This window comes from Osmerus eperlanus, chromosome 20 (genome assembly GCF_963692335.1).
Source record: "Osmerus eperlanus chromosome 20, fOsmEpe2.1, whole genome shotgun sequence".
Taxonomy (NCBI): domain Eukaryota; kingdom Metazoa; phylum Chordata; class Actinopteri; order Osmeriformes; family Osmeridae; genus Osmerus; species Osmerus eperlanus.
Genome location: NC_085037.1, coordinates 1,112,544 through 1,136,554, shown reverse-complemented (window position 1 = coordinate 1,136,554; position 24,011 = coordinate 1,112,544). Strand labels below are relative to the sequence as shown.

The 24,011-nt window shown below is 45.0% G+C and overlaps 2 protein-coding genes across 4 annotated transcripts; one reads left to right on the top strand and one right to left on the bottom strand.

Annotated features, from left to right (window-relative positions):
- The first annotated feature begins 108 nt into the window (after positions 1-108).
- On the top strand, positions 109-3,802 carry psmb8a (proteasome 20S subunit beta 8A). Its single transcript, XM_062486679.1, has 6 exons — positions 109-542; positions 993-1,134; positions 1,873-1,984; positions 2,664-2,793; positions 3,116-3,320; positions 3,566-3,802. Exons 1-6 carry the CDS (start codon positions 393-395, stop codon positions 3,652-3,654), a joined length of 828 nt encoding a protein of 275 aa, XP_062342663.1. The 5' UTR covers positions 109-392; the 3' UTR covers positions 3,655-3,802.
- Positions 3,803-6,546: 2,744 nt separating this feature from the next.
- On the bottom strand, positions 6,547-23,369 carry LOC134040652 (class I histocompatibility antigen, F10 alpha chain-like). 3 transcript variants are annotated; one of them, XM_062486666.1, is made up of 8 exons: positions 23,213-23,369; positions 18,237-18,497; positions 9,656-9,934; positions 8,832-9,155; positions 8,327-8,437; positions 8,056-8,073; positions 7,747-7,821; positions 6,547-7,534 (listed from the first exon to the last, which is right to left on the bottom strand). In XM_062486666.1, exons 1-7 carry the CDS (start codon positions 23,259-23,261, stop codon positions 7,772-7,774), a joined length of 1,092 nt encoding a protein of 363 aa, XP_062342650.1. In that variant the 5' UTR covers positions 23,262-23,369; the 3' UTR covers positions 6,547-7,534; positions 7,747-7,771. The 3 variants fall into 3 exon arrangements, with proteins under 3 accessions (XP_062342650.1, XP_062342649.1, XP_062342651.1); XM_062486665.1 differs by having other exon boundaries at positions 8,327-8,444; positions 8,833-9,155; XM_062486667.1 differs by lacking the exons at positions 6,547-7,534; positions 7,747-7,821; positions 8,056-8,073; positions 8,327-8,437 and adding an exon at positions 8,472-8,509.
- Positions 23,370-24,011: the final 642 nt, after the last annotated feature.

The following is a 24,011-nucleotide window of genomic DNA, read 5'->3' as shown; positions in this document are numbered from 1 at the left end:
GAAGTTAGTATTCCTATCAACTGATGACGCACAGAATGGTGCTCTCTTATTGGACAATGATACGATTTCTGTTCAGTAAAATACTTTGATGGGAATTGTTTAGTAGACCATAATAAAAACTTTTAGTCTCTTTGATAAATAGAAATGTAGCCTACTTGTGGCATTATACTGTTTATTGTCTTTCACACCGTAGCCTGTATGAACTATTTTGACAGAATTCTTTAGAACATATGAAGTTACCTAAAAATCCCTTTCGGTTTCATGAAAAGCTGTAAGGAAGAAAAAAAAATTGACGCACCAGCGCACAGGCAGCATTTATTTTCACTTTCACCTGAGCTGATTTCGATTTATTTGCTGTTTGTCTATATTATATATTTAGTTTTTTATTAATAATGGCCCTCTTCGATGTGAGTGGTTATAAGACTTGTAAAGAACTTCGTGGACAGATTCTTGGAACAAGTCAAAGGCATCTAATCGACCGAACGAATCATTTTACGTTTGGAACAACAAAGCAGGAATTCGCTGTGCCACTGGGCGTTGATGTAAGTAAACAATATTATAGACGTTTAAATTAAAAAAATTCGGACACATTGCCGAACGAATCCTGTTGGAAAAGCCTATAGCCTATAGGGACATTGAATTGCCTTCATGGAATTGTGACGGAAGTTATCTTTAAAGTTCACTCATCACGTCTCTTACACTTGACCTGGACCATACTGACAATTCTTACTTTCCTTGTCTTACTGACGAATTTATTAATTGATGAATGTTTGCAATATCTAATAACTTCATCAATGCGTGTAAAACGCACGCACAGAGAGACGTACACGCACTCATGCACTCATACACGCGCGTGTATTTTAACCATTCAAGGTGTAACATCTCATAAAGAACGGCTAGAACAGCTTCACCTTTAGTCACTTTATATTGGAATGTATACTACGTTTATATCCAAAGCGTTGAACATAACGACTGTCTTGGCGTATTCTTAGCCCGCAGGCTTCCTGAAATCATGCAGCCGTGAGAATGGCGTGTCCATCGACCTCAACCACGGTACCACCACGCTGGCTTTCAAATTCCGCCATGGGGTCATCGTGGCGGTGGACTCCAGAGCCTCAGCTGGCAGTTACATCGGTAATAATGCACCCTCCCATACACGAACACACACACACACACACACACACACACAAAGCATTTCTATATAATAGATTCGCTCTTCATATGGTCTTGATGTGTGAACGGCATTCCAATCAATCTCTTTATTTTGTACTTTTCAAACAACCTTTCATGCATGCCGTCATATGTACATGTGAGTGACAGAGCTCCATTTAGTGACACGCTTGAATCAGTCAGCACCTATTTTTGGGGCGAACAGTTAAATTGGTATTTCTGTAGCCCTTTCTATTTTAATTAAACAGTCTTTGCCACGCCATAGTGTCTCAAGGTGATCCTTTCTAATGGTGTCATGACTCACTTTTACTCTACGCTAAATTGGCCCTTTTCCAATTAAGACCTTGGTCCACCTGCATAAGCACAGTTTTAACCAGCTAGAATGCCAAAAAGCTATTTAACAGCATAGTCAGACTGTATTTAAAGTCTGGAGGAGTGGGATTAAGCATTTAAACTCTTACAGCCACATACTCAGCCTTTAGTTAAGCTCATTCACTCAACAGTAATATTCAGGACCATCAACTACTGCCCTCAGTATCTACTGTAGGTAGCATCTCAGAAAGTACAAAACCTATGCGCACAAAACCCCCTAATTTCACGATCAATCACTCTCTCACTCTCCCTGTTATTCGGTGTCTCTCTCTCTCTGTCCCTGTCTCTCCCCTCTGTCTGTCTCCCTCTCCCCCTGTCTCTCTTCCGTAGCGTCCAAGGAGGCTAACAAGGTGATAGAGATCAACCCTTACCTGCTGGGGACCATGTCTGGCAGTGCTGCAGACTGTCAGTACTGGGAGAGGCTGCTGGCCAAGGAGTGCAGGTCAGCTGCTGATGCCGCTCTCTGAGGGCTGGGACACTTAGAGTGTCATGGTGTTGAATACAGACGCTGGTGTGTGTGTGTGTGTGGTGGGTGTAAGATATCAGAGTGTGTGTTGGTGTTTAATATCAGTGACTGTGTGTATGTATGTTTTTCCGTTTTTATGTGTATAATCTGAGAACAATAGTCTGTCTCTGTGTAAAGTGAGTTAGTAATTAGAGGTGTTTAAAAGTGTATTAGCCATTTGTTCCAAGGTGCATGGGCATTATTGGTCCTGCTTCTCTTGACAATCCCTAGAGGCCTGTCTAAACTTCTAATAATAATCTGAACGTGTAATAAATACTCTTAAATCCTAACATATATGACTTATATGTTGATATATATATATCATATATGACTTATATATGACTCTATACTTATCAACAATATAACAAGGTAAGAATTTGAAGATTTTTTTTTTTTTGTACTGAATAAATTACGGAATAATTTACTGACAACTGAGAATAACCTGAGCTAAGAATGAACACTAAGAAGACATCAGCGTGTACATGTAGTAGATGTAAGTAAAGTGACTTACACTCTAAGTGCTGGTAGTTGCATGTGTGACCTCCCACAGAGTGTGTGTTGATGCCACCAGACTTGTGGTGGGTTAGTAACTCGTTTGTGTCTGTGTGTGTGTCAGGCTGTACAAGCTGAGGAACAAGCAGAGGATCTCGGTGTCTGCTGCCTCCAAGCTGCTGTCCAACATGATGCAGGGGTACAGGGGCATGGGGCTGTCCATGGGCAGCATGATCATTGGCTGGGATAACAAGGTGGGGCCCCGTGTGTGTGTGGTGGGGGAGGGAGGGAGGGAGGGAGGGGGGGGGCTGTAGGTGTGTGTGACACGCACGTGCTTGTGTGTGTGACAATGTGTGTGTGTGCAATTGTGGGGAGGGTTGTTGGTGTAGTATGTGTGTGATGTGTATGTGGGGGTGTGTGGAATAGGGGGACTGTGAGTGCTTGTGTGGCGTCTGGAGGGGGGGGCTGTTAGTGTTTATGTGAATAATATATATTTTTTTATCTACCTTTCTAAAATACATAATCTCACTTCGCCACAATGCTAAACCTATGTTATGTGTGTGTGTGACTGTCCAGGGCCCCGGACTGTACTACGTGGACGACAATGGGACCCGTCTGTCTGGTCGCACGTTCTCCACCGGCTGTGGTAGCAGCTACGCGTACGGCGTGGTGGACAGCGGTTACCAGGAGGACATGACGGTGGAGGAGGCCTACGAGCTAGGACGCCGCGGCATCGTCCACGCCACCCACCGGGACGCCTACTCTGGAGGAGTGGTCAACCGTGAGTGTCTCTCATGCTCGGCCTTCTCCTCCTTTTTGGGGTTTATAAACAGTACACAGTGTATGTGTGCTTGTTGTGTTGTGTGTGTGTGTTACTGTGAATTTGATTTTCTAAACTTAGTGTGTGTCGTGTGCTGTAGAAGTGTTGGTATATGGAGGTACTAGCATGGTGAGGTGTTTTTGAGTTTTTATATCTTCATGTGTTTGTGCATGTGTGCGCGTGTTTGTGCGTGTGTGTGTGTTCAGTGTACCACATGCAGGAGGACGGCTGGATAAAAGTGTGTAAGGAGGACGTGTCAGAGCTGATCCATCGCTACAGGAAGGGCATGTTCTGATCCCAGATCAGCGCAAACACACACAAACATTCACACAAACACACATTCACATTCACACAAACATACACTTACATATTTAAATACAAACAATCTGTCAGTTCCTGTCTGATGTCAACATACTTCAAATAAAGTAAATTCAACTACTGTTTTCCATTCCTTTATTCCTATATACATTGATCTAAATTATGTTTAAAATGTAACTCATGTATTCAACCAATGAGCACTCACAGTCATATTGAGAACAGTGTTTATAGACAGTTGAAAGAGGAAGGTAAAATGCCATTGTGTTATCACACCACCTCTCCTGGCTCCACCCAGATACAAGACCAACCTCCTGATAGGCTGGATCTGTGTCCATGCCAACCTTCACCTGCACCAAGCTGCCAGTCGGTTTTGTTATATGAAACATAACCCACATCAGAATCAGAATCAGGTTTATTCGCCATGTATGTTATACAAACACAGAATTTACTGTGGCAGGGAGGTGCAAAACAATAAACATATACAGATCTTAAATTAAGTAAAAGTACAAAAGTTTAACTATTTCTAAGAAGTAAACAATCTAAGAATACAACAATTTAAATATAAAATAAAATATATATAAAAATAAGAATAGAATGAGCAGCGTGAATGGTCAACATAGTGCAATCGGATACTGAGATAAAGTGGCTTATGCATACTGAATTGCCATTAGATGGACTTATAATAGTTAAATAAGTGAATGAATGTCAATGGGAGTCCTTGGCCTTGTTGAAGAGGCCAGTAGCAGATGGAAAGAAACTGTTCTTATGGCGTGAGGTTTTGGTCCTGATGGACCGCAGCCTTCTGCCAGAGGGGAGTAGCTGGAACAGGGAGTGACCAGGGTGGGAGGGGTCGGCCACGATCTTCCTCGCACGCCTCAGGGTCCTCGAGGTGTGCAGGTCCTCGAGGGTAGGCAGATTGCAGCCGATCACCTTCTCAGCAGTGCGGATGATACGCTGCAGTCTGCTCTTGTCCTTGGCAGTGGCAGCAGCATACCAGACGGTGATGGAAGAGGTGAGGATGGACTCAATGATGGCTGTGTAGAAGTGCACCATCATTGTCTTTGGCAGGTTGAATTTCTTCAGCTGCCGTAGGAAGTACATCCTCTGTTGTGCTTTTTTGGTGAGGGAGCTGATGTTCAGTTCCCACTTGAGGTCCTGGGAGAGGATGGTGCCCCTAAGCGGAAGGACTCCACAATGTTGACTGGGGAGTCGCACAGGGTGATGGGGGTGAGTGGGGCTGTATTCTTCCTGAAGTCCACAACCATCTCCATGGTCTTAAGAGCATTGAGCTCTAAGTTGTTCTGGCTACACCAGGTCACCAGGTTGTCAGCTATAGTCAGACTCATCCCCGTCAGAGATGAGCCCAATGAGGGTGGTGTCGTCCGCAAACTTCAGAAGTTTGACAGATGGATGACTGGAGGTGCAGCTGTTGGTGTACAGGGAGAAGAGCAGAGGGGAAAGGACGCAGCCCTGAGGAGATCCAGTGCTGATGGACCGGGAGTCAGAGACTTGTGTTCCCAGCTTAACGCACTGCTTCCTGTCAGACAGGAAGTCTGTGATCCATCTGCAGGTGGAGTCAGGCACGTTCAGCTGGGAGAGCTTGTCCTGAAGCAGGGCAGGGATGATGGTGTTGAAGGCAGAGCTGAAGTCCACAAACAGGATCCTGGCATAGGATGCTGGGGAGTCCAGGTGCTGTAGGGTGAAGTGGAGGGCCATGTTAACGGCGTCATCCACAGATCTGTTGGCTCTGTAGGCAAACTGCAGTGGGTCCAGGAAAGGGTCTGTGATGGCTTTGTGTGCCAGCACAAGTCGCTCAAAAGACTTCATTACCACAGAGGTCAGGGCGACGGGTCTGTAGTCATTGAGTCCTGTTGGCCAGTACATGCAGATAGTGTACTGGTTAGGTGTTCATACATCTCAATAGAATAGTGTCAAAACTATATTAAAGACATTAGACACTTTTAGTACGGCTGGTACGGAGTCAGATGGCTGAGCGGTGAGGGAGTCGGGCTAGTAATCTGAAGGTTGCCAGTTTGATTGCCAGCAGTGCAAAATGACGTTGTGTCCTTGGGCAAGGCACTTCACCCTACTTGCTTCGGGGGGAATGTCCCTGTACTTACTGTAAGTCGCTCTGGATAAGAGCGTCTGCTAAATGACTAAATGTAATGTAAATGTAGTAGACTTACACCAGGACCCTAGTTACCATTTGTTTGATGTTGCACTTATGATACTTATTCTGCTGAACTGTACCACACACTACTGTACATTATGTTATTGTTGCACTGCACCTGGTAGCTGAGATTTGATTACTTAAAGATGTGACTAGTAAGTTATTTACTCGATATTTGGACAATTCAGATAATTCCTGGACTCAGAAATAGGGTTAGAATTATGCACGTCTGATACTTTATCTTCAGCTGTACTATGTACCATTTGTATGTCAGTTTGTATAAAAAGCATCTGCTAATTGAATAAAATGTCATAATTTATTAAATAATTTGGCTGTCTAAACCACTTGAAGTTTATCTTCAAATAGTCCTAAATTATGTAGTGTAGCCAATGTGAATTGGCTAAACTCACTCCACAAGCATGTATACAGACCACCTGCGCCAGCGAGAGTTCAAGCACAGGTGCAGGCAAGACAGGAACACTATAAGATCACATGTAACACACAGCTGCATGAACATCTGCTCCATGCTGCTGTGTGAAAAACGGAATATTGTTTGTAAGTCGGTGAGAACACATCTTACATAACACTTGGAATAACAAACATGGACAACCTGTAATTTCTTCTGGCAAGTTTAGAGAGCTACATTTTTATATATATATAAATGTACAGTATAAATGAAAAGACTCAAGACAAATTCCCTCCATTTTTGTACATTTATTTTAGATTTACAGTACAAGTGAATTTTATCTCAAATGTATGTTTAATGTCAAACTTAAAAACCTTAACTAAAAGTTACCCATATGCACTGAAACCCATCCAATAGTCCCACCACCACTTTTATCAAGCTAGTAAAAAACAATCCCAAAACATTTGAATGAAACAATAAGAAAGTACAAGAGATACTTAACTAAAATAGAATTCTTTACACTGCAATATAAACAAACATCCATCTGACCGGTATTGCAATTCTTACTCACTTGTAATCTTAAAACTAAGAGTCAAATTAAATAATAAACAATTCATAGCCATATAGGCTTTATAGTTATATCGTTTATAGTCATGGCCATTGTTTGTGTGGAATGAACCAACATTGTTAAAACAGGTTGGACTGAGTTAGCAATAGTTGGATGGATTTGTTTCTGATGAATGAATGTTTGCATTGTATCTCTGTAATGATGTCTGTTTGTTACATGTGAAAGTGATTCATGCATGGAAGTGCACACCTTCTTTCTCAATAAAAGTTTTATATATTCTACATCAAAACAAATAAAGGAATGAAACCAACCACTTATTAGAACATTCATTAAAAAATCTTGACAATATTAAATGTTAAGCCAACATAATCAATATAAAGCTGTTGAAGAGTGAAGATAATTTATACACCATTCTGAGTTAAACGGCTATACAACCCTGAAGCAGAACATAAAGAAGACTGGAACCAGATTGAAAACATTCGGAAGAGAAGTTGGTGTTTACAAACTACTATCAAACAAATTACTCATTAAGATCTGATTGATAGTGTTTATCTTTTAGCTGATCAGAGAAATATTTCAGACATAGAAAGATCAGTAATCATTATTTTTGAGTCATTATGAGAGAAGGTTCTGTTGTAGGTTAATTTGTCTTGGTGTCTTTCTGCATATCACTCAAGTGAGTTAGTCTGTGCCCTCTCTCCTCTGCATCACTTCTGTAAAGACACACACACAAACACACACAAACACACACAACACCAGGGTTAACACTGACAGCATGTTGAAACTATACCTCACTGTACTACTCTACTGAATTGATCAAGTCTGTGATAGTGATCGTGTTTTTAGAAAGAATGAATTATGAATAAAATCAGTTGAACTAATAACTACACTCCTGTGATAAACACAAACTCCCTGAGATACTCACCTGTGATTGGTTAAACAGAAAGGCCTCATGCTTTTGGTGCTGTGTTATTGGAGGAGTTAGATCCATCATCAGAGGCTGCATGGAGAAACAACCAGAGCAGTTCAACTGAGCTGACCAGGAACACACAACTGACATGGAGGTAGTCACACATCATGGATACACACACACACACAATGTTGAACTACCAGAAACTTTCTTTTTCAAGTTTAAGAAGGACTGTCTATGTGATGTATATATATAGGTATCTGTGTGAAAATAGATATACTGTGAACATAGTACACTGTCTGGATACTTCAGTTTAATACTCACTGTTAGCTGGAGCAAATCCTGAAACACAGAAATGACACAGCATTATTAATATCACTAGAAGAATTATGATCACTGATCATCCCCATTATGAGCACTAGAGACATCCTTACACACACACACACACACACACACACACACACACACACACACACACACACACACACACACACACACACACACACACGCACACACGCACACACACACACACACACACACACACACACACACACAGTGATGAGGTTTAATAAAAGTATTCTTCCTCTCCTCTCACCTTTCTTGGCATTCTTCTTTTTCTTCCAGATGACGACTCCACAGACGATGGCGACCAGCAGAAGAACAGCAACCACAGCTCCAATGATGAGACCAGAGGAACCAGAACCTTCTGCACCAGTAACAACCAACACAGAACATTCAGACTGCAGCTTGGAGCCTCACATGCTGGTGATGTCACATTCTATGGAGTCATTAGGAAGAGATCAGGTCACTCTGAGAATGAGAGATCTTTAATATTATAACATTCTAGAACTGTGTATGTTGTCACCAGTAGCAGAACCCCACACAGGTAGAACCGGTACAGGGTCAACTATGTACTGTATGTAAGAAAGTGTTTATAAGTATGAATAAGAAACCGGTAGTGTATATTAGATTTAACTGAACATAGAGATACAACACTAAATAAATTGTCCTAGTCATCCCTCCATCATTATATCCTCATGTGAGGAAGTACAGTAGCAAATGTATATTTGTATTTGTCTTCTCAGCCCTGCTGGTCTCACCTGGGTTGGTCCTTCCAGTGTTTCCATGGTTGGTCTTCACCACAGAGCGCTCCAGTTTGGTGACAAAGTCCTCCTGAACCCCTGAGAGCTGAACCACACACTCATACCTCCCGCTGTCCAGGTCCTCAGGCTTCACTGTCAGGTGAACACTGTTCTGGAAGGTTCCATCCTCATTGTGGAGAACCTCTCCATGCTCCACATCCTCGTACACCTGGTCTCCATCTCTCCTCCAGAACACCATGACACTTCTGGGGTAGAAGCCTGTAGCGTGGCAGGTGACTGGAGAGGAGGGGCTCTTCTGGAGCAGAGACACGGAGGGGAGGACTGGAGGAAGAGAGAGATCAGGAGAGAGGGAGAAAATACTTTTTTTTAAACCATCACTGTCATTCTAACAATTTTACAATCAAAATCATATTCACTGAAGTACACATTCCAGAAAGCATTATCGTTTACTGCTGTCTTCATCATATCAATAGTATGTGTGTACATAGTTATTAGGGGTGTAACGATTCACTCAGCTCACAATTCGATATGTATCACGATACTGGGTTCACAATACAATACGTATCACAATATTTTGAACAACATATTAAATTAAACATTTCAATAACATTCTTTGTTGTACATACAACTTAGTTAACTCAGTTCAAGCGATTCCTGTGAATGCAGTGAATGGACGCATGACGCAGGGCGCGTGCTGATAGCTCAACCAAAAGGATTAAATAGATACATATTGTAATATTTTTGCATTGCTATATATTGTGCCATGATATATTGTTACACCCTTAATAGTTCTGTGTCATTGTGGGGTCATGTGACTCTACCTGTCCTCTTCAGAGTGCTCTTCCCATAGTCCACATACTTCTTCAGCCAGTCAATACACTCCTGGGTGAGGTAGTGCTTCCGGTTCTCAAGCTGAGCTCTGTTCTGGTCCCACTTGTGTTTGGTGATGACAGCCTGCTGCACTGGAGCGATGTATCTCAGGTTCTTCAGATCCAGAGATATAAAGTCCTCTCCATCATAACCATCCTGATCATACCCATCTGTAGCTCCAGTCTCCTCATCCCACTCACAACCATACATCCACTGGACTGTGTGTACACCTGAGAGAGAGAGAGAGAGAGAGAGAGAGAGAGAGAGAGAGAGAGAGAGAGAGAGAGAGAGAGAGAGAGAGAGAAAGAGAGAGAGAGAGAGAGAACCACCATCAGTACCGTCCTGTCTGCTGAGTGTGAGAAGACACGGCACAAACACACAACATCCTGTACAGTTTAACTATCAATACATGTTGTACAATAAAAGCTAATACTGTAGCAGTAACAGGTTAAAACAGAGAGGACGGGTCTGTACCACCCACAGTATTCCATAGTAGGAGAACACACACACACACACACGCCACATACATTACATCACAGTAAATGCAGCTACATTACATACTACATATATCTGTACTACACCTGTGGTTCTGTACATACAGATACACACCCAGCTGACGTACACATGCAGATACACACTAAGATCCACACTGAGTAAGACAGTCTTGTTGAGAGACCAGAATGTTCCATAGGACAGGACCCTATCTCCTGTTCCTGTAGAGAGAGGCAGCATGATGGACAGTAACCCCCCTGGACACACTGGTCTATCATGGAGGGGCAGACCCAGTGTGACTGTATCCAGAGAGACATGGAGTCCTGTTTTCGAGTGTGTGCTCTACCTCAGCTGGTCCCACCTCATGTCAGGGAGGACACTCTACCACACAGGACCACAGAGGTGCTCACTCAGGATGAGGTCACACATCATGATGTCATCATCATCCAGCAGAGGTTCAAGCAGCCAGTCCTGAAGCTGACACCCCAGCACACACACTCTCTGTCACCGCTACAGGGAGTCAACACGACCTACAGCCTGCACAGTGTGTGTGTGTGTGTGTCGTCCCTCTCTTCTACTGATGTCACTCCTTCACCACTCAGACTGACTGACGGACTGGCAGCGTTACCATGGAGACATGGAGAGAGAGAGAGGGTGTATCTACACTGGCTGATGTTGCCGTGGTGACATCTACAGCACTGGGTTGGAGGTAGCCACTGTGTTCAGTGCAGTGGTGTTGCTGTAACGTGTGTGTGTGTGTGTGTGTGTGAGAGAGAGAGACGGTGTGTGGGAGGTAGGGGTGTGTGTGACCAGACCTCCAGGGAGATACCAGGGGTTCAGTATGGGTCTCTCCCTGTAGACTGTAACACAGAGGAGCGTCTCTCTGCTCTCTCCCTCCCTCTGCTGGGATGGTTTCTTACTTCCATCACCTCAGTCACATCTCAGGTGAGGACGGTGACATGTTCCTCTGTCGCTGTCACCAGACGACTGCAGGGCGGCTCTCATGGTCCTGCAGAGCTGACGCCAGCTGGCTGAGGAACAGCTGTTCCTGCCCATCAGCTGACATGCAGGGGCGCACCACAACGCCTCTTACAAAGACCCTGCAGGAGTTTGATACCAGTGACGGCTGATGTCATCGTCGACGTCACACGTTTAGAAGAAGTGTCCTGAAACCCTAAACTATGGACCACAGCGACTGGAGGAAGACACCAAAGAGACGCTCCTTCCTGTTGAAGTCAGTCAGACGGACCACAGTGTTACCCCCAGCTAGTGGGCCTGGGCTCTGGGTGAGTCATACACTGTTACATCAGCTCCTGCCACACCCTCTTCCTCTCCTCCTGGGTCTCCCTAACCTGCTGCCCCTCCCCCAGCTCTCTCTCTCTCCCCCTCCCTGTGTGTGTGTGTGTGACAGAGAGAGGAGACAGTGTGCTGAGGCAGAGCACATCCCACCAGCTGCTCTGTGTTCTCCATCCAGACCTCTAGAAACCCTCAGCCCTGCCTCTCCCAGACTGCAGCTTCTAGCCTCTCCCAGACTGCAGCTCCTAGCCTCTCCCAGACTGCAGCTCCTAGCCTCTCCCAGACTGCAGCTCCTAGCCTCTCCCAGACTGCAGCTCCTAGCCTCTCCCAGACTGCAGCTCCTAGCCTCTCCCAGACTGCAGCTCCTAGCCTCTCCCAGACTGCAGCTCCTAGCCTCTCCCAGACTGCAGCTCCTAGCCTCTGCTCAGTCAGGCTGTGCTTCAGGACGTCGGCTCCTGTGTTGATCTAGTCCTCCTGCTGTGCCTGCTTGTCCCTGGCCTGATGCTGCTTCTCTCTCTGCTCCAGTTCCCTCTGCTCTGACTCTGGTCCCCGTCTCCAGTCCCCTGTCTCAGCCCTGCTCCCCTACCTGGAGCCCCGCTCTGCTGCCTGCTGGGACCCCACTCCACACCTGCTGCCCCTGCCCCTTCTGACCCTGCCCCAGCCTCAGTCCTGCCTCCATGGCCCTACTCCGCCTGGCCCAGCCTCAGTCCTGCCTCCCTGCCCCAGCCTCAGTCTTGCCTCCCCGCCCCTGCCCCACCCTCAGTTCTGCTCCCCCTGCCTCACTCCTGCCTCCCTGCCCCTACTCCCCCTGCCCCAGCCTCAACCCTATAGACTGTACCGATATCAGACCCCCACCTAGACAACTCTATAGAGTCTAACTACTGTAGCTGTGGGACGACAGTCTGGCTCTGTGTGAGAAGCAGACATCTGAATTCAGACCTGGATGTGTTCTAACTTTACTGATGGTGCAGATGAACAGTGGAATGTTGGAGCCCAGGGTGTGTTCTGTGTTCTCTATGACTACAGTCTGTTACTACATCTGATACAAGACTGATACAGTACTGGAGCTTCACATCCTACACCTCTGGACAGTGTGTGTGTGCTACAGAGTGATACGTCCATACATGTGCATCTGTGTGTCTGACTGTAGTCCTGTGTGTACGTGTACTCTGGTCCTGATGTGTGTGTGAGTGTGTAGTGTGTCCTGAGTGTGTGTAGTGTGTAGTGTGTCCTGAGTGTGTGTGTGAGTGTGTTCATAGTGAGCTCCACTGTGTGATGTTGAGTGTCAGTAGATCATGATGGTTCTGACAGCATCATATCCCAGACTCCTTTACTGTCAGACTGTGTGTGTTTGTGTTGATGTGAGTGTGGGGCAGGGAGGCAGCCTCAGTCCTGCCTCCCTGCCCCTACTCCCCTTGCCCCAACCTCAGTCCTGTCTCCCTGCCCCTACTCCCCCTGCCCCAGCCTCAGTCCTGCCTCCCTGCCCCTACTCCCCCTGCCCCAGCCTCAGTCCTGCCTCCCTACCCCTGCCCCAGCCTCGGTCCTGCCTCCCTGCCCCTGCCCCAGCCTCACTCCTGACTCCCTGCCCTTACTCCCCCTGCCCCAGCCTCAGTCCTGCCTCCCTGCCCCTACTCCCCCTGCCCCAGCCTCAGTCCTGCCTCCCTGCCCCTACTCCCCCTGCCCCAGCCTCAGTCCTGTCTCCCTGTCCTTATTCCCCCGGCCCCCGCCTCACTCCTGACTCCCTGCCCCTATGTCCCTGTAAATCCTGCCTCAGCCTCAATCCTATCTCCATGCCCAGACTCCCCCTGCCCCAGCCTCAGTCCTGCCTCCCTGCCCCATACTCTTCCTACCCCAGCTTCAGTCCTGCCTTCCTGCCCCTGCCCTAGCCTCACTCCTGCCTCCTTGACCCTACCCCAGCCTCAGTCCTGCCACAGCCTCAGTCCTGCCTCCCTGCCCTTATTCCCCCTGCCCCAGCCTCACTCCTGACTCCCTGCCCCTTCTCCCCTTGCCCCAGCCGCAGTCCTGCCTCTCTGCCCCAGCCTCAGTCCTGCCTCCCTGCCCTTATTCCCCCTGCCCCAGCCTCACTCCTGACTCCCTGCCCCTTCTCCCCTTGCCCCAGCCGCAGTCCTGCCTCTCTGCCCCTGCCCCAGCCTCAGTCCTGCCTCCCTGCCCTTATTCCCCCTGCCCCAGCCTCACTCCTGACTCCCTGCCCCTTCTCCCCCTGCTCCAGCCTCAGTCCTACCTCCCTGCCCCTACTTCCCTTGCCCCAGCCTCAATCCTGCCTCAGCCTCAATCCTACCTCAATGCCCAGACTCCCCCTACCCCAGCTTCAGTCCTGTCTTCCTGCCCCTGCCCGAGACTCACTCCTGCCTCCCTGCCTCTACCCCAGCCTCAGTCCTGCCTGTCAGTCCAGATGAACAGTGGAATGTTGGAGCCCAGGGTGTGTTCTGTGTTCTATATGACTACAGTCTGTTACTACATCTCTGTAGACTGATACAGTACTGGAGCTTCACATCAAACACCTCTGGACAGTGTGTGTGTGTGTGTGGATGTGTGTGTGTGTGGATGTGTGTGTGTGTGGATGTGTGTGTGTGTGTGTGGATGTGTGTGTGTGTGGACTGAAGAGTGAATGTCAACACGTGTGTGTAGTGCATGTAGTACTGGAGCTTCACATCCTACACCTCTGGACAGTGTGTGTGTGCTACAGAGTGATACGTCCATACATGTGCATCTGTGTGTCTGACTGTAGTCCTGTGTGTACGTGTACTCTGGTCCTGATGTGTGTAAGTGTGTGTATGTGTGTAGTGTGTACTGTGTCCTGTGTGTGTGTATGTGTGTAGTGTGTACTGTGTGTGTGAGTGTGTAGTGTGTCCTGAGTGTGTGTATGTGTGTAGTATGTCCTGAGCGTGTGTAGTGTGTAGTGTGTAGTGTGTCCGAGTGTGTACTGTGTCCTGAGTGTGTGTAGTGTGTAGTGTGTAGTGTGTAGTGTGCCCGAGTGTGTACTGTGTCCTGAGTGTGTGTAGTGTGTACTGTGTCCTGAGTGTGTGTGAGTGTGTAGTGTGTCCTGAGTGTGTGTAGTGTGTAGTGTGTCCTGAGTGTGTGTAGTGTGTAGTGTGTCCTGAGTGTGTGTAGTGTGTAGTGTGTCCTGAGTGTGTGTAGTGTGTACTGTGTCCTGAGTGTGTGTATGTGTGTAGTGTGTCCTGAGTGTGTGTAGTGTGTACTGTGTCCTGAGTGTGTGTAGTGTGTCCTGAGTGTGTGTAGTGTGTACTGTGTGTATGTGTGTAGTGTGTACTGTGTCCTGAGTGTGTGTATGAGTGTAGTGTGTACTGTGTGTGTGTGTGTGTGTGTGTGTGTGTGTAGTGTGTACTGAGTGTGTGTAGTGTGTAGTGTGTCCTGAGTGTGTGTATGAGTGTGTTCATAGTGAGCTCCACTGTGTGATGTTGAGTGTCAGTAGATCATGATGGTTCTGACAGCATCATAACCCAGACTCCTTTACTGTCAGACTGTGTGTGTTTGTGTGTATATGTGTGTGTGTGTGCCTGTTCAAGTTCAAGTGACTTGGATGTGAGTGTGTCTGTAGGGAATAAAACGTTGTGTGATATTGAGTCTCTGTATGTGATGTTGTAATGTTGTGATGTGCGTGTGAGTGTGTGTGTGTGAGTGTGTGTGTGTGTGAGTGTGTGTGTGTGTGATCTCAGTCAGACGTGCTGCTGCTCTGCTGCCCTCTGCTGTTCCCTCAGAGACGGGCAGGGAGTCTACAGCTCAGGGGCCGGATGTACCAAGATGCGTACACATGAAAATAGGCGCAGAAACGTGTACGGGTGTTTCTACACAGAGTTTCCGATTCATGAAAAAGCACGTGAGAATCTGCGTACCTTCTGCACACGTTAGAACCCGTGCGTACGCCAGGTTTAGAGATGTGATGCGGCGACACAGAGTGACCGAGAGGCAGACAGGAAGTGCATGCATACCCCCCTCCACACCTGCTCCCCCTGCCCCTACCCCAGCCTCAGTCCTGCCCCCCTCCCTCCCCTAGCCTCACTCCTTCATCCATGCCCCTACTCCCCCTGCCCCAGTCCTGCCACTGCCTCAGTCCTGCCTCCCTGCCCCTGCCTCAGTCCTACTCCCCCTGCCCCAGTCCTGCCCCAGCCTCAGTCCTGCCTCCCTGCCCCTACTCCCCTTGCCCCAGCCTCAGTCCTGCCTCCCTGCCCCTACTCCCCTTACCCCAGCCTCAGTCCTGCCTCCCTGGCCCAACCTCAGTCCTGCCTCCCTGCCCTTATTCCCCCGGCCCCAGCCTCACTCCTGACTCCCTGCCCCTATTTCCCCTGCCCCTGTAAATCCTGCCTCAGCCTCAATCCTACCTCCATGCCCAGACTCCCCCTGCCCCAGCCTCACTCCTGACTCCCTGCCCCTTCTCCCCCTGCCCCAGCCGCAGTCCTGCCTCCCTGCCCCTGCTCCAGCCTCAGTCCTGCCTCCCTGCCCCTGCTCCAGCCTCAGTCCTACCTCCCTGCCCCTGCTTCCCTTGCCCCAGCCTCAATCCTGCCTCAGCCTCAATCCTACCTCCATGCCCAGACTCCCCCTACCCCAGCTTCAGTCCTGCCTTCTTGCCCCTGCCCGAGACTCACTCCTGCCTCCCTGCCTCTACCCCAGCCTCAGTCCTGCCTGTCAGTCCAGATGAACAGTGGAATGTTGGAGCCCAGGGTGTGTTCTGTGTTCTATATGACTACAGTCTGTTACTACATCTCTGTAGACTGACACAGTACTGGAGCTTCACATCAAACACCTCTGGACAGTGTGTGTGTGCGTGTGGATGTGTGTGTGGATGTGTGTGGATGTGGACTGAAGAGTGAATGTCAACACGTGTGTGTAGTGCATGTAGTACTGGAGCTTCACATCCTACACCTCTGGACAGTGTGTGTGTGCTACAGAGTGATACATCCATACATGTGCATCTGTGTGTCTGACTGTAGTCCTGTGTGTATGTTTACTCTGGTCCTGATGTGTGTGTAAGTGTGTGTATGTGTGTAGTGTGTCCTGAGTGTGTGTAGTGTGTACTGTGTGTGAGTCAGTAGATCATGATGGTTCTGACAGCATCATATCCCAGACTCCTTTACTGTCAGACTGTGTGTGTTTGTGTGTATATGAGTGTGGATGTGTGTGTGTGTGATCTCAGTCAGACGTGCTGCTGCTCTGCTGCCCTCTGCTGTTCCCTCAGAGACGGGCAGGGAGTCTACAGCTCAGGGGCCGGATGTACCAAGGTGCGTACGCATGAAAATAGGCATAGAAACGTGTACGGGTGTTTCTACACAGAGTTTCAGATTTATGAAAAAGCACGTGAGAATCTGCGTACCTTCTGCACACGTTAGAACCCGTGCGTACGCCAGGTTTAGAGATGTGATGCGGCGACACAGAGTGACCGAGAGGCAGACAGGAAGTGCATGCATAACAAATGGCAGTTTGACTTGATCTACAGTGGGAGTCAATTGTGGAGATTATCTACAAATGATGCCAATGATCTCACTTCAGCCTGTTTAGCCAGAAAGAAAACGTGTGAATTTGGGCCATTTCAGTGGGAGCTGCAGACAGGTTGGGGAGAAGCCAATCCACCCTCAGTCATGTGACACCTGAGGTGTGAGATGACATGATCTGCCTGTTCCCAACGTACATTACATGACTTTATACTGTGGTTGAACAGGCCAACATTAAAGCGCAATTTGCAGCGAAAACCGGTTTCCCAAATGTGATCAGTGCCATCGACTGCACACGTGTTTCGATAAGGGCACAATGGGTTGATTAATTCTTTTTTTTTTACTCCATCAGCGTTCAAGTAACTGCTACTCTAAGGCCACCAAACAAGATGCTCCTCCTATTTCGCAAATTAAGATCTCCATTTCACATTGAGTACATTTGATCTTTTTCACCGTTTTTTTTTGTTGCCTTAACCATTTCTCACTAAGAATCATTCATTGTTCACAATAGGTTAATTGAGAAGTTTATTGAGAAACCTGACAAAATATGGGTGTTTCAACCATGTCAGGTCGAATATGGGAGTTGACTGGGTGTGGACAAGGAGCTTGTTCACGTGCCACAATCACAAGATAAGTGGAATCTAGCACGCATCAGACCATGATAGTTCTGTAAGGCTGGGTGTCACTCTGCCCCCTCCTCTCATATGCTAACATCTGGAGTTGCTGGACAGAGTCTCTGCTTGATGGCTCTCACACCTCATTGCGTAACTTACTGTAGCATTGCTAGTCATATGTTGGATAAAAACACATACATGTACTGTATGTGTGTGCATTTGTCTACCACAAGGAAAATAACCATATTGTTGACCACACACACACCTCACATAAAAAAAATGTGTAAAAGAGCAAAACATGTAACACATTTTTTATACTCAATTGGTAAATAATCCAAGATGAGTATATGTTAGTTCATGGCAATCTTCTCTACTACACTGACTTCTGCCTAATTATGATTTTTTGTCTAGGCCTATTCAACTACACAAAAAAGGGCAACACTTTTTGATATCTTATCTTATTGTTAGGTATGTCAGTAAATTTCTCTCGATTCAACATGTTTTGGTACACCAATCTATCAATGATTTGATGACAAAATGAACCAATTAGGCTACACACCATCAAGACATCTCGTAAGATCCCACAAACCTACCATAAGTCTTTCTGTGTCTGTGTACATGTGCTGTAGCTGGGTATCAGAGAGTCAGTAGACTTCACTCACCTCCACTCTGGTTGAAGCGCTGCTTGCCAATATCTATGTTGGCTTTGAAGGTCTGCTCAGAACCGATGGAGACCTGAGTCTGTTGATCCCAGTACTCAGGACCCTCAGTTTCAGCCATCCAATCCTGACGAGGCGTCTCTCTGCGGATCTTACTGTCGTAGTATGAGATAGGCAGGCCATCCACCAGCCCCACTGTTACAAACTCTGGGAAGTTAGGTATTCCTGAAGTTGCTGTGTAGAAGTATTTCAGCGAATGTGTGGCTGCAAGACAAAAACCTAATATTTCACATTTGATTGATCCATTCAAACTGAATGAGGTCTTACATTGCAGTGGCTGTAATGACAAATGGAAACTTTTTGTTTTAATGAAGCCTAACTAATTATGTATGCAGTAAGCACAGAGTATTTACAGAATAACAAATAGCAACAGTACTTAAGGATCACAAATACTTTTTTGTAAAAAAGGCCAATCTTGCACTCAATGCACACAAGAAATTTCTAAAAAATTAATTTCAGCAAAATACAGTGAATTACCAGCTAACCTGTAAAGACAGGTTTCCAACAAACGAGGACGAGGATTAAACAGAAATGTGCATGTTTTACACAGACCAGCCTTTCTCAACCCTGGTCCTCAGGGACCCCCTTCCCTGAATGTTTCCCTGCTCCAACACACCTTATTCAAATGAATGGGTCGATGCCAGGCTTCTGTTGAGCTTGAAAACGACCCATACATTTAAATCATGTGTGTTGGATCAGGAAAACATCTATAACATGCAGGACAAGGGCCCTGAGGACCAGGGCTCAGAAAAGCTGTGAAATACTGTGTATATTGTACATCTTCATCCTTTGTGTTCATCAGAAAATGATATTGTCCTGGACACAATCAAGATGTCTGTTTAGGTTCAAAGAATCAACTAGTATTCTTTCTTGTTTAATGTTTCATGGTGTCAGGTACACACTTCACCACTGGGCATTATTTAGCAAACAACATAATCCATCTCTGATGCATTATCCCTGTCTCTAGTTATGTTCAGTCTTAAATTGTTCAGGTGTTTTTAAGACCATTAGTTGTTTTGTAGCCTGAGTGTTGAAGTAAGATCAAATATCTGAAAACAACTGCATCCCAAACAGCTTCAAACCTGTGGTGCTCTGTCTAATGTATGGCAGATGTATCTGAGATGGTGTGATGAACCCATCCCTGTAATGATCCTCAAAGTTTTTACTTTAGCTGTCTTCCTGTCTGCTGTGTTCTAACTCATACCTAAAGACTTGACTTTACAGAATGAGTCTTTGTCATGTTGTGCTGGAGCCAGGGTTTTCTGAGGCCTCTAGGTCTGAAGACCAGAGAATAGCTTTGTCTGCTTGACTTACAGTGAGTGTGTGCCACCATAAGCGTTTCACAACAAAACTACATTTAGATCTAAGTCATTTAAAGTATTGGAATGTATTACATAATGTTCAAAAAACGTTAGTTTAACATTATTAACAATGTGAGTGAAATAGGACATAGTAACACTGACAGTATGAATGTTGTGTTTGTATGTTTTGTCACTATTCTAGAAACAGTGGAAAGGACATTAGTGACTTTAAGAGTTGAACTAGTATGAATAGGGAGGCCATGGTTTAAAATATTGAGTTGGTCTATGACACAAAACCTGAGATATATATACTACAGTCCTCAAAACCAGTGGCGATTTCTTTAACCCTCGTGCTGCCTTCGGGTCACATGACCCAAAGGTTCATAACGAACCATCGTTGTGTTTACCCAATTTTACCCAATACAAAAACAAATTAAAATAATTTTCTTTTAACCTTCGCAATGTGGGGGGTCTGAGACAGCCTAGCTGTTAAAAGAAAATGCTTCACTTTGTCTTTGTATGCGGTAAATCTGTCGCAATACGACGGTGGGTCACAATGACTGATGGGTCAGAATGACCCGAAGATAACACAAGGGTTAAGACTGCAAGGGAAGCTCAGCGTTCCCTAAAATGTCAAAAAATTTATGGTCAAATATTTACTATTGTGTTAACATTTTAAATGCGTTAGAACACGTTCATATCGAAGACGAGTTCTTTCAGAATCAGCTACATATATTAGCAGGTCGACTGACTGATTTCCTTCTCATACATTCCCGTGCGTCACAGTGCATTTCCCTGTTGAAGCTCAGCTTCCATGGACTTCAAATCGGGCTGCTTTTAACAGTTTTTTTCAGTGCTTCGAAACTATACGGTCATTGGATGAATGCTGAGATTATGTCCCGCCTCGGACGCTCAGCGTCTCTGGGGGTGAATGGAGGAGTGGGCTGGCCTGGACGCTGAGCTTCCGTGTGATGATTGGAGGGTCTGTCGAAAGACTGCATCTCCTTTTGATTGACAGTAATTTTGTACTACAAAAAGTCACCGAAGTTGCAGCAACCTATTTCTTGGTATTTGCTTGGCGAAATTGCTAACCAATTTTCATCATACATTTCATACAATTATACACCACGTTCCTTGTTTCAGTTTAACCTAATTTCCACATTTCCTCCTTGATTAATATTGTTTTGTTAGATCGTTTGTTCATTCATTCAGTAGGCTAGGCTAGTGTCGTAGGGGTGAACTAGCCAATGAATAGCCAAATAAATAAAACAATTTTAGTATGTAGGCCGAAAATGAGCTCCCCCTCTTTGAAAGACCAGCAGCCGCCACTGCTCAAAACATATATCATGATGTGTATGTTCAAACTGCTGTGGTGTTATGTGGGTTATGCAAGAAACAATACTAAGTAGTCTCAAATGATATCAAATAAAACATGCTGTAAACAGAAAGAATGATCTATCTGCATGCTCGATATGGTTTAGTTGAACAGCATCAAGCTGTAAAATGCAACAATAAAACCACATAATGCAGCAAAGGTTTGGAAAGTACCTGTCTGCACAACATGCAGACACACCCACACACGATACAAATGGAAAATATGGCGGATAAGGGTGCATTATTCCTGTGTATGGTGTGTGTGTGTGGGGAGCATTATTCCTGCAGCATTTACAAGATCAATACAAAATATAAACAATAACCATCCAGTTAAACATATAAATCTACAACATCCTTATTGTAATTGGTGTTACCAGAAAGCGTGAAACCCTGGTCATGTCTAATGATGCAAAACATGTCCCAGCTGTGCTACATACTAGTGTACATAAAGTGGCTCCAAGTCTAGCTGTTGCTGTATAAATCCTACTATTTGTACAGATTTGAGTTCATAATCTCCAAAGGGATCATTGTGCAGTCCAGTACAATTAATTTCCTTCCTAACACCACTTCATGTCCAGGCAAGTAAAGTCTGCTTCTTCTGTGAGCAGTTTTAACCAGTATCTATGTTCTTTGAGTAAATGTTATTAGAAAGATGTCTACACTGTTGAGAAAGTCTGGGAGTCAAGCATTTCATTACCAGTAACTGGTACAATACTGTTGGTTGGTCTTGGTTGATGCTCTGACAGTTTTATGAAGAAAATGTGCCCCTAACGGATGTTGCATTTATAAATTGGGGATCAATAATTAATTATTAGTTATTAATAAAAATGAATGATTAGTTATTATAAGCTATATCATAAGATAAGAATAACTGATAAGGTCAGACAAGGTCAGACATTGGCCATTTTATGACAATACAAATATTAACTGTGAAACATTTACTTTAGCTACATTTGGTCTTTTGGTTTTCAAGGCTACTGTAGGTATACGTAAATTAATTTGACCTTAACTTTACTGATTCAGCAGTGCAGTCTATTGAATGGAAATTATGTTTTACATACGTAAAAGTGTTTAACATACGTAATAATTATATCAATATGTGTCTGTTCAAGATTAAACTACATTGAATAAGTAACCAGGATGAATCAGCCTATTGAGCCACTCATTGTGTTGTGACCTGTAGTGTCCAGTGCCACACAACAGGCCAGGTAATGTTCATCAGTAAAGCCCCCTTAGACGCAAACAATATTTGTGACTCAAACTCTCCAACCAATTTATTTTTACAATTTCACTGTAAAAGCGTGAATCCGGAATCCTGAATCAATACCTGTAAAGTGTATTGTCAAGTCCTGTCCATTGTCCTTTGATAGTACAGTAGCCTATCTGTAGTTTCACTAGACATGTTTTTCACTTACTGCAAACAGCACTGCTGCTTACTGGCTATTTACATTGTTTTTGAAACACATTACCACTGTACATTACTGTGTGCATTTACGTACTTTTAAAAGTATTATCCTGTATTGTGTTATTATTTGCTAAACTGTACTTCATGCCTCTGCAAACTGCCTTTCGAGAACAAATAAAGTGCACTGAATTGAATAGCAAAAAGCACAAAACTTTGTTCTACTCAGACGTTGTATCTGATTTGGTATTTGAATGTTTAAAATGTAAATCTTGCCTAATACTTAAATCTAAAAATAAAAGGTGTGTATATGTAGGGGCGTTTCTCCCCACCCAGGTGTAACTAGTTACCAGGCAGATCTGACACAGCCACGTTACAAAGTGATTAATCATAGAGCAGAATGGAGCCACACACGGTTGGTTAGCTGAACATAGAGGACAACCAATGTCTAAGCTCAGATACTCAAGTCCAGTTTTTGTCAACACTGTCCAGCTCACACTGTAGCTCATACCAAGCAGATGTAGGCTTAGCATAGCCCACTGAAATGAAGTCCCACTTCTCTGTGACAACATATTTTGCTTAGATAGTTTGACAGATCGAGGCCATACTTACAACTACACTCTACTTACTACATCACATTTTATTATAATATGCTGTTATAAAGGGATACTGATTCTGATTGTATAGGTATATTTACTGATGAGAGCAAACAGAAGAGGCAAACTAAATAATCGCATATTCGATTAACCTTTTACTGTTTAACTTTACAAACACATTATCAAAGAACATTCATGCTATTTAAATATACGTTTTGTAATTTAAATTATGTATAATTTACTGACCCGCGTGCGCTCCATTTATCACCAGGAAGAGAAGAAAGAGGAGTTTCATTTTGATGTTAGCCGCAGAATGTAGCTAAACAAGAACTTCACTCGACGCTTCTTGCTGAATCAGAACTGACAGAGACTGACTTTCCCTGTCAATAAGTAAGGCGACAATGATGAGAGAACGTAGCGCTCTTACCGGTAAATATTCATATTCTGGCGATTTGAGCCAATGAAAATTAAGATTGCTGTTGCGCGTCATTAAAATCCAAGGCAGACAAAGTAGAAGAGGTTTGTTTTGGAAACCAAAAGTAAGAGCTCCGTTGAAATTACGTTCAAGCCTCTTATATGGCCTGTTTATGCTACAGTTTGAAAGTCAGAGGATTTTGTCCATGAGCTTAAGGATAGGGATTTAATTAAAATATAATTGTATATTGGATACATATAATCATCAGAAGAAAATATGCAAGCTCATTGCTCATAGTTAATTATAATAATTATAGTTTCTTCAGAGGTTTATACCAGTCTTAAGGTCAGGTGTTATCATGACCTTTGGTTGTTTTGCAGCCTGAGTGTTGAAGGAAGATCAAGTATCTGAAAACAACTGCATCCCAAACAGCTTCATTCTGTAATGAAAAGTATGAGACTACGTGAACCCATCCTGTAACGATCGTCAATGTTTTGGCTATAGTTCTCTTCCTGTCAGCTATGTCTTAAATCCTACCTATAGACTTTACTTTACAGAATGAGTCTTTGTCATGTTGTGCTGGAGCCAGGGTGTTATGAGGCCTCTGTGTCTGAACACCAGAGGATATCT

Bases quoted from the DNA above. Each gene is read 5' to 3' on its own strand.
- psmb8a (XM_062486679.1), top strand. From the start codon at position 393: ATGGCCCTCTTCGATGTGAGTGGTTATAAGACTTGTAAAGAACTTCGT. The intron at 1,985-2,663 runs GTCAGCTGCTGA...TGTGTGTGTCAG, and splicing joins CTGCTGGCCAAGGAGTGCAG to GCTGTACAAGCTGAGGAACA. The intron at 2,794-3,115 runs GTGGGGCCCCGT...GTGACTGTCCAG, and splicing joins TCATTGGCTGGGATAACAAG to GGCCCCGGACTGTACTACGT.
- LOC134040652 (XM_062486665.1), bottom strand. From the start codon at position 23,261: ATGAAACTCCTCTTTCTTCTCTTCCTGGTGATAAATGGAGCGCACGCG. The intron at 9,156-9,655 runs GTAGAGTCACAT...CTCTTCCTCCAG, and splicing joins GAGCACTCTGAAGAGGACAG to TCCTCCCCTCCGTGTCTCTG. The intron at 8,445-8,832 runs GGTGAGACCAGC...TTGGTTGTTACT, and splicing joins ACACTGGAAGGACCAACCCA to GGTGCAGAAGGTTCTGGTTC.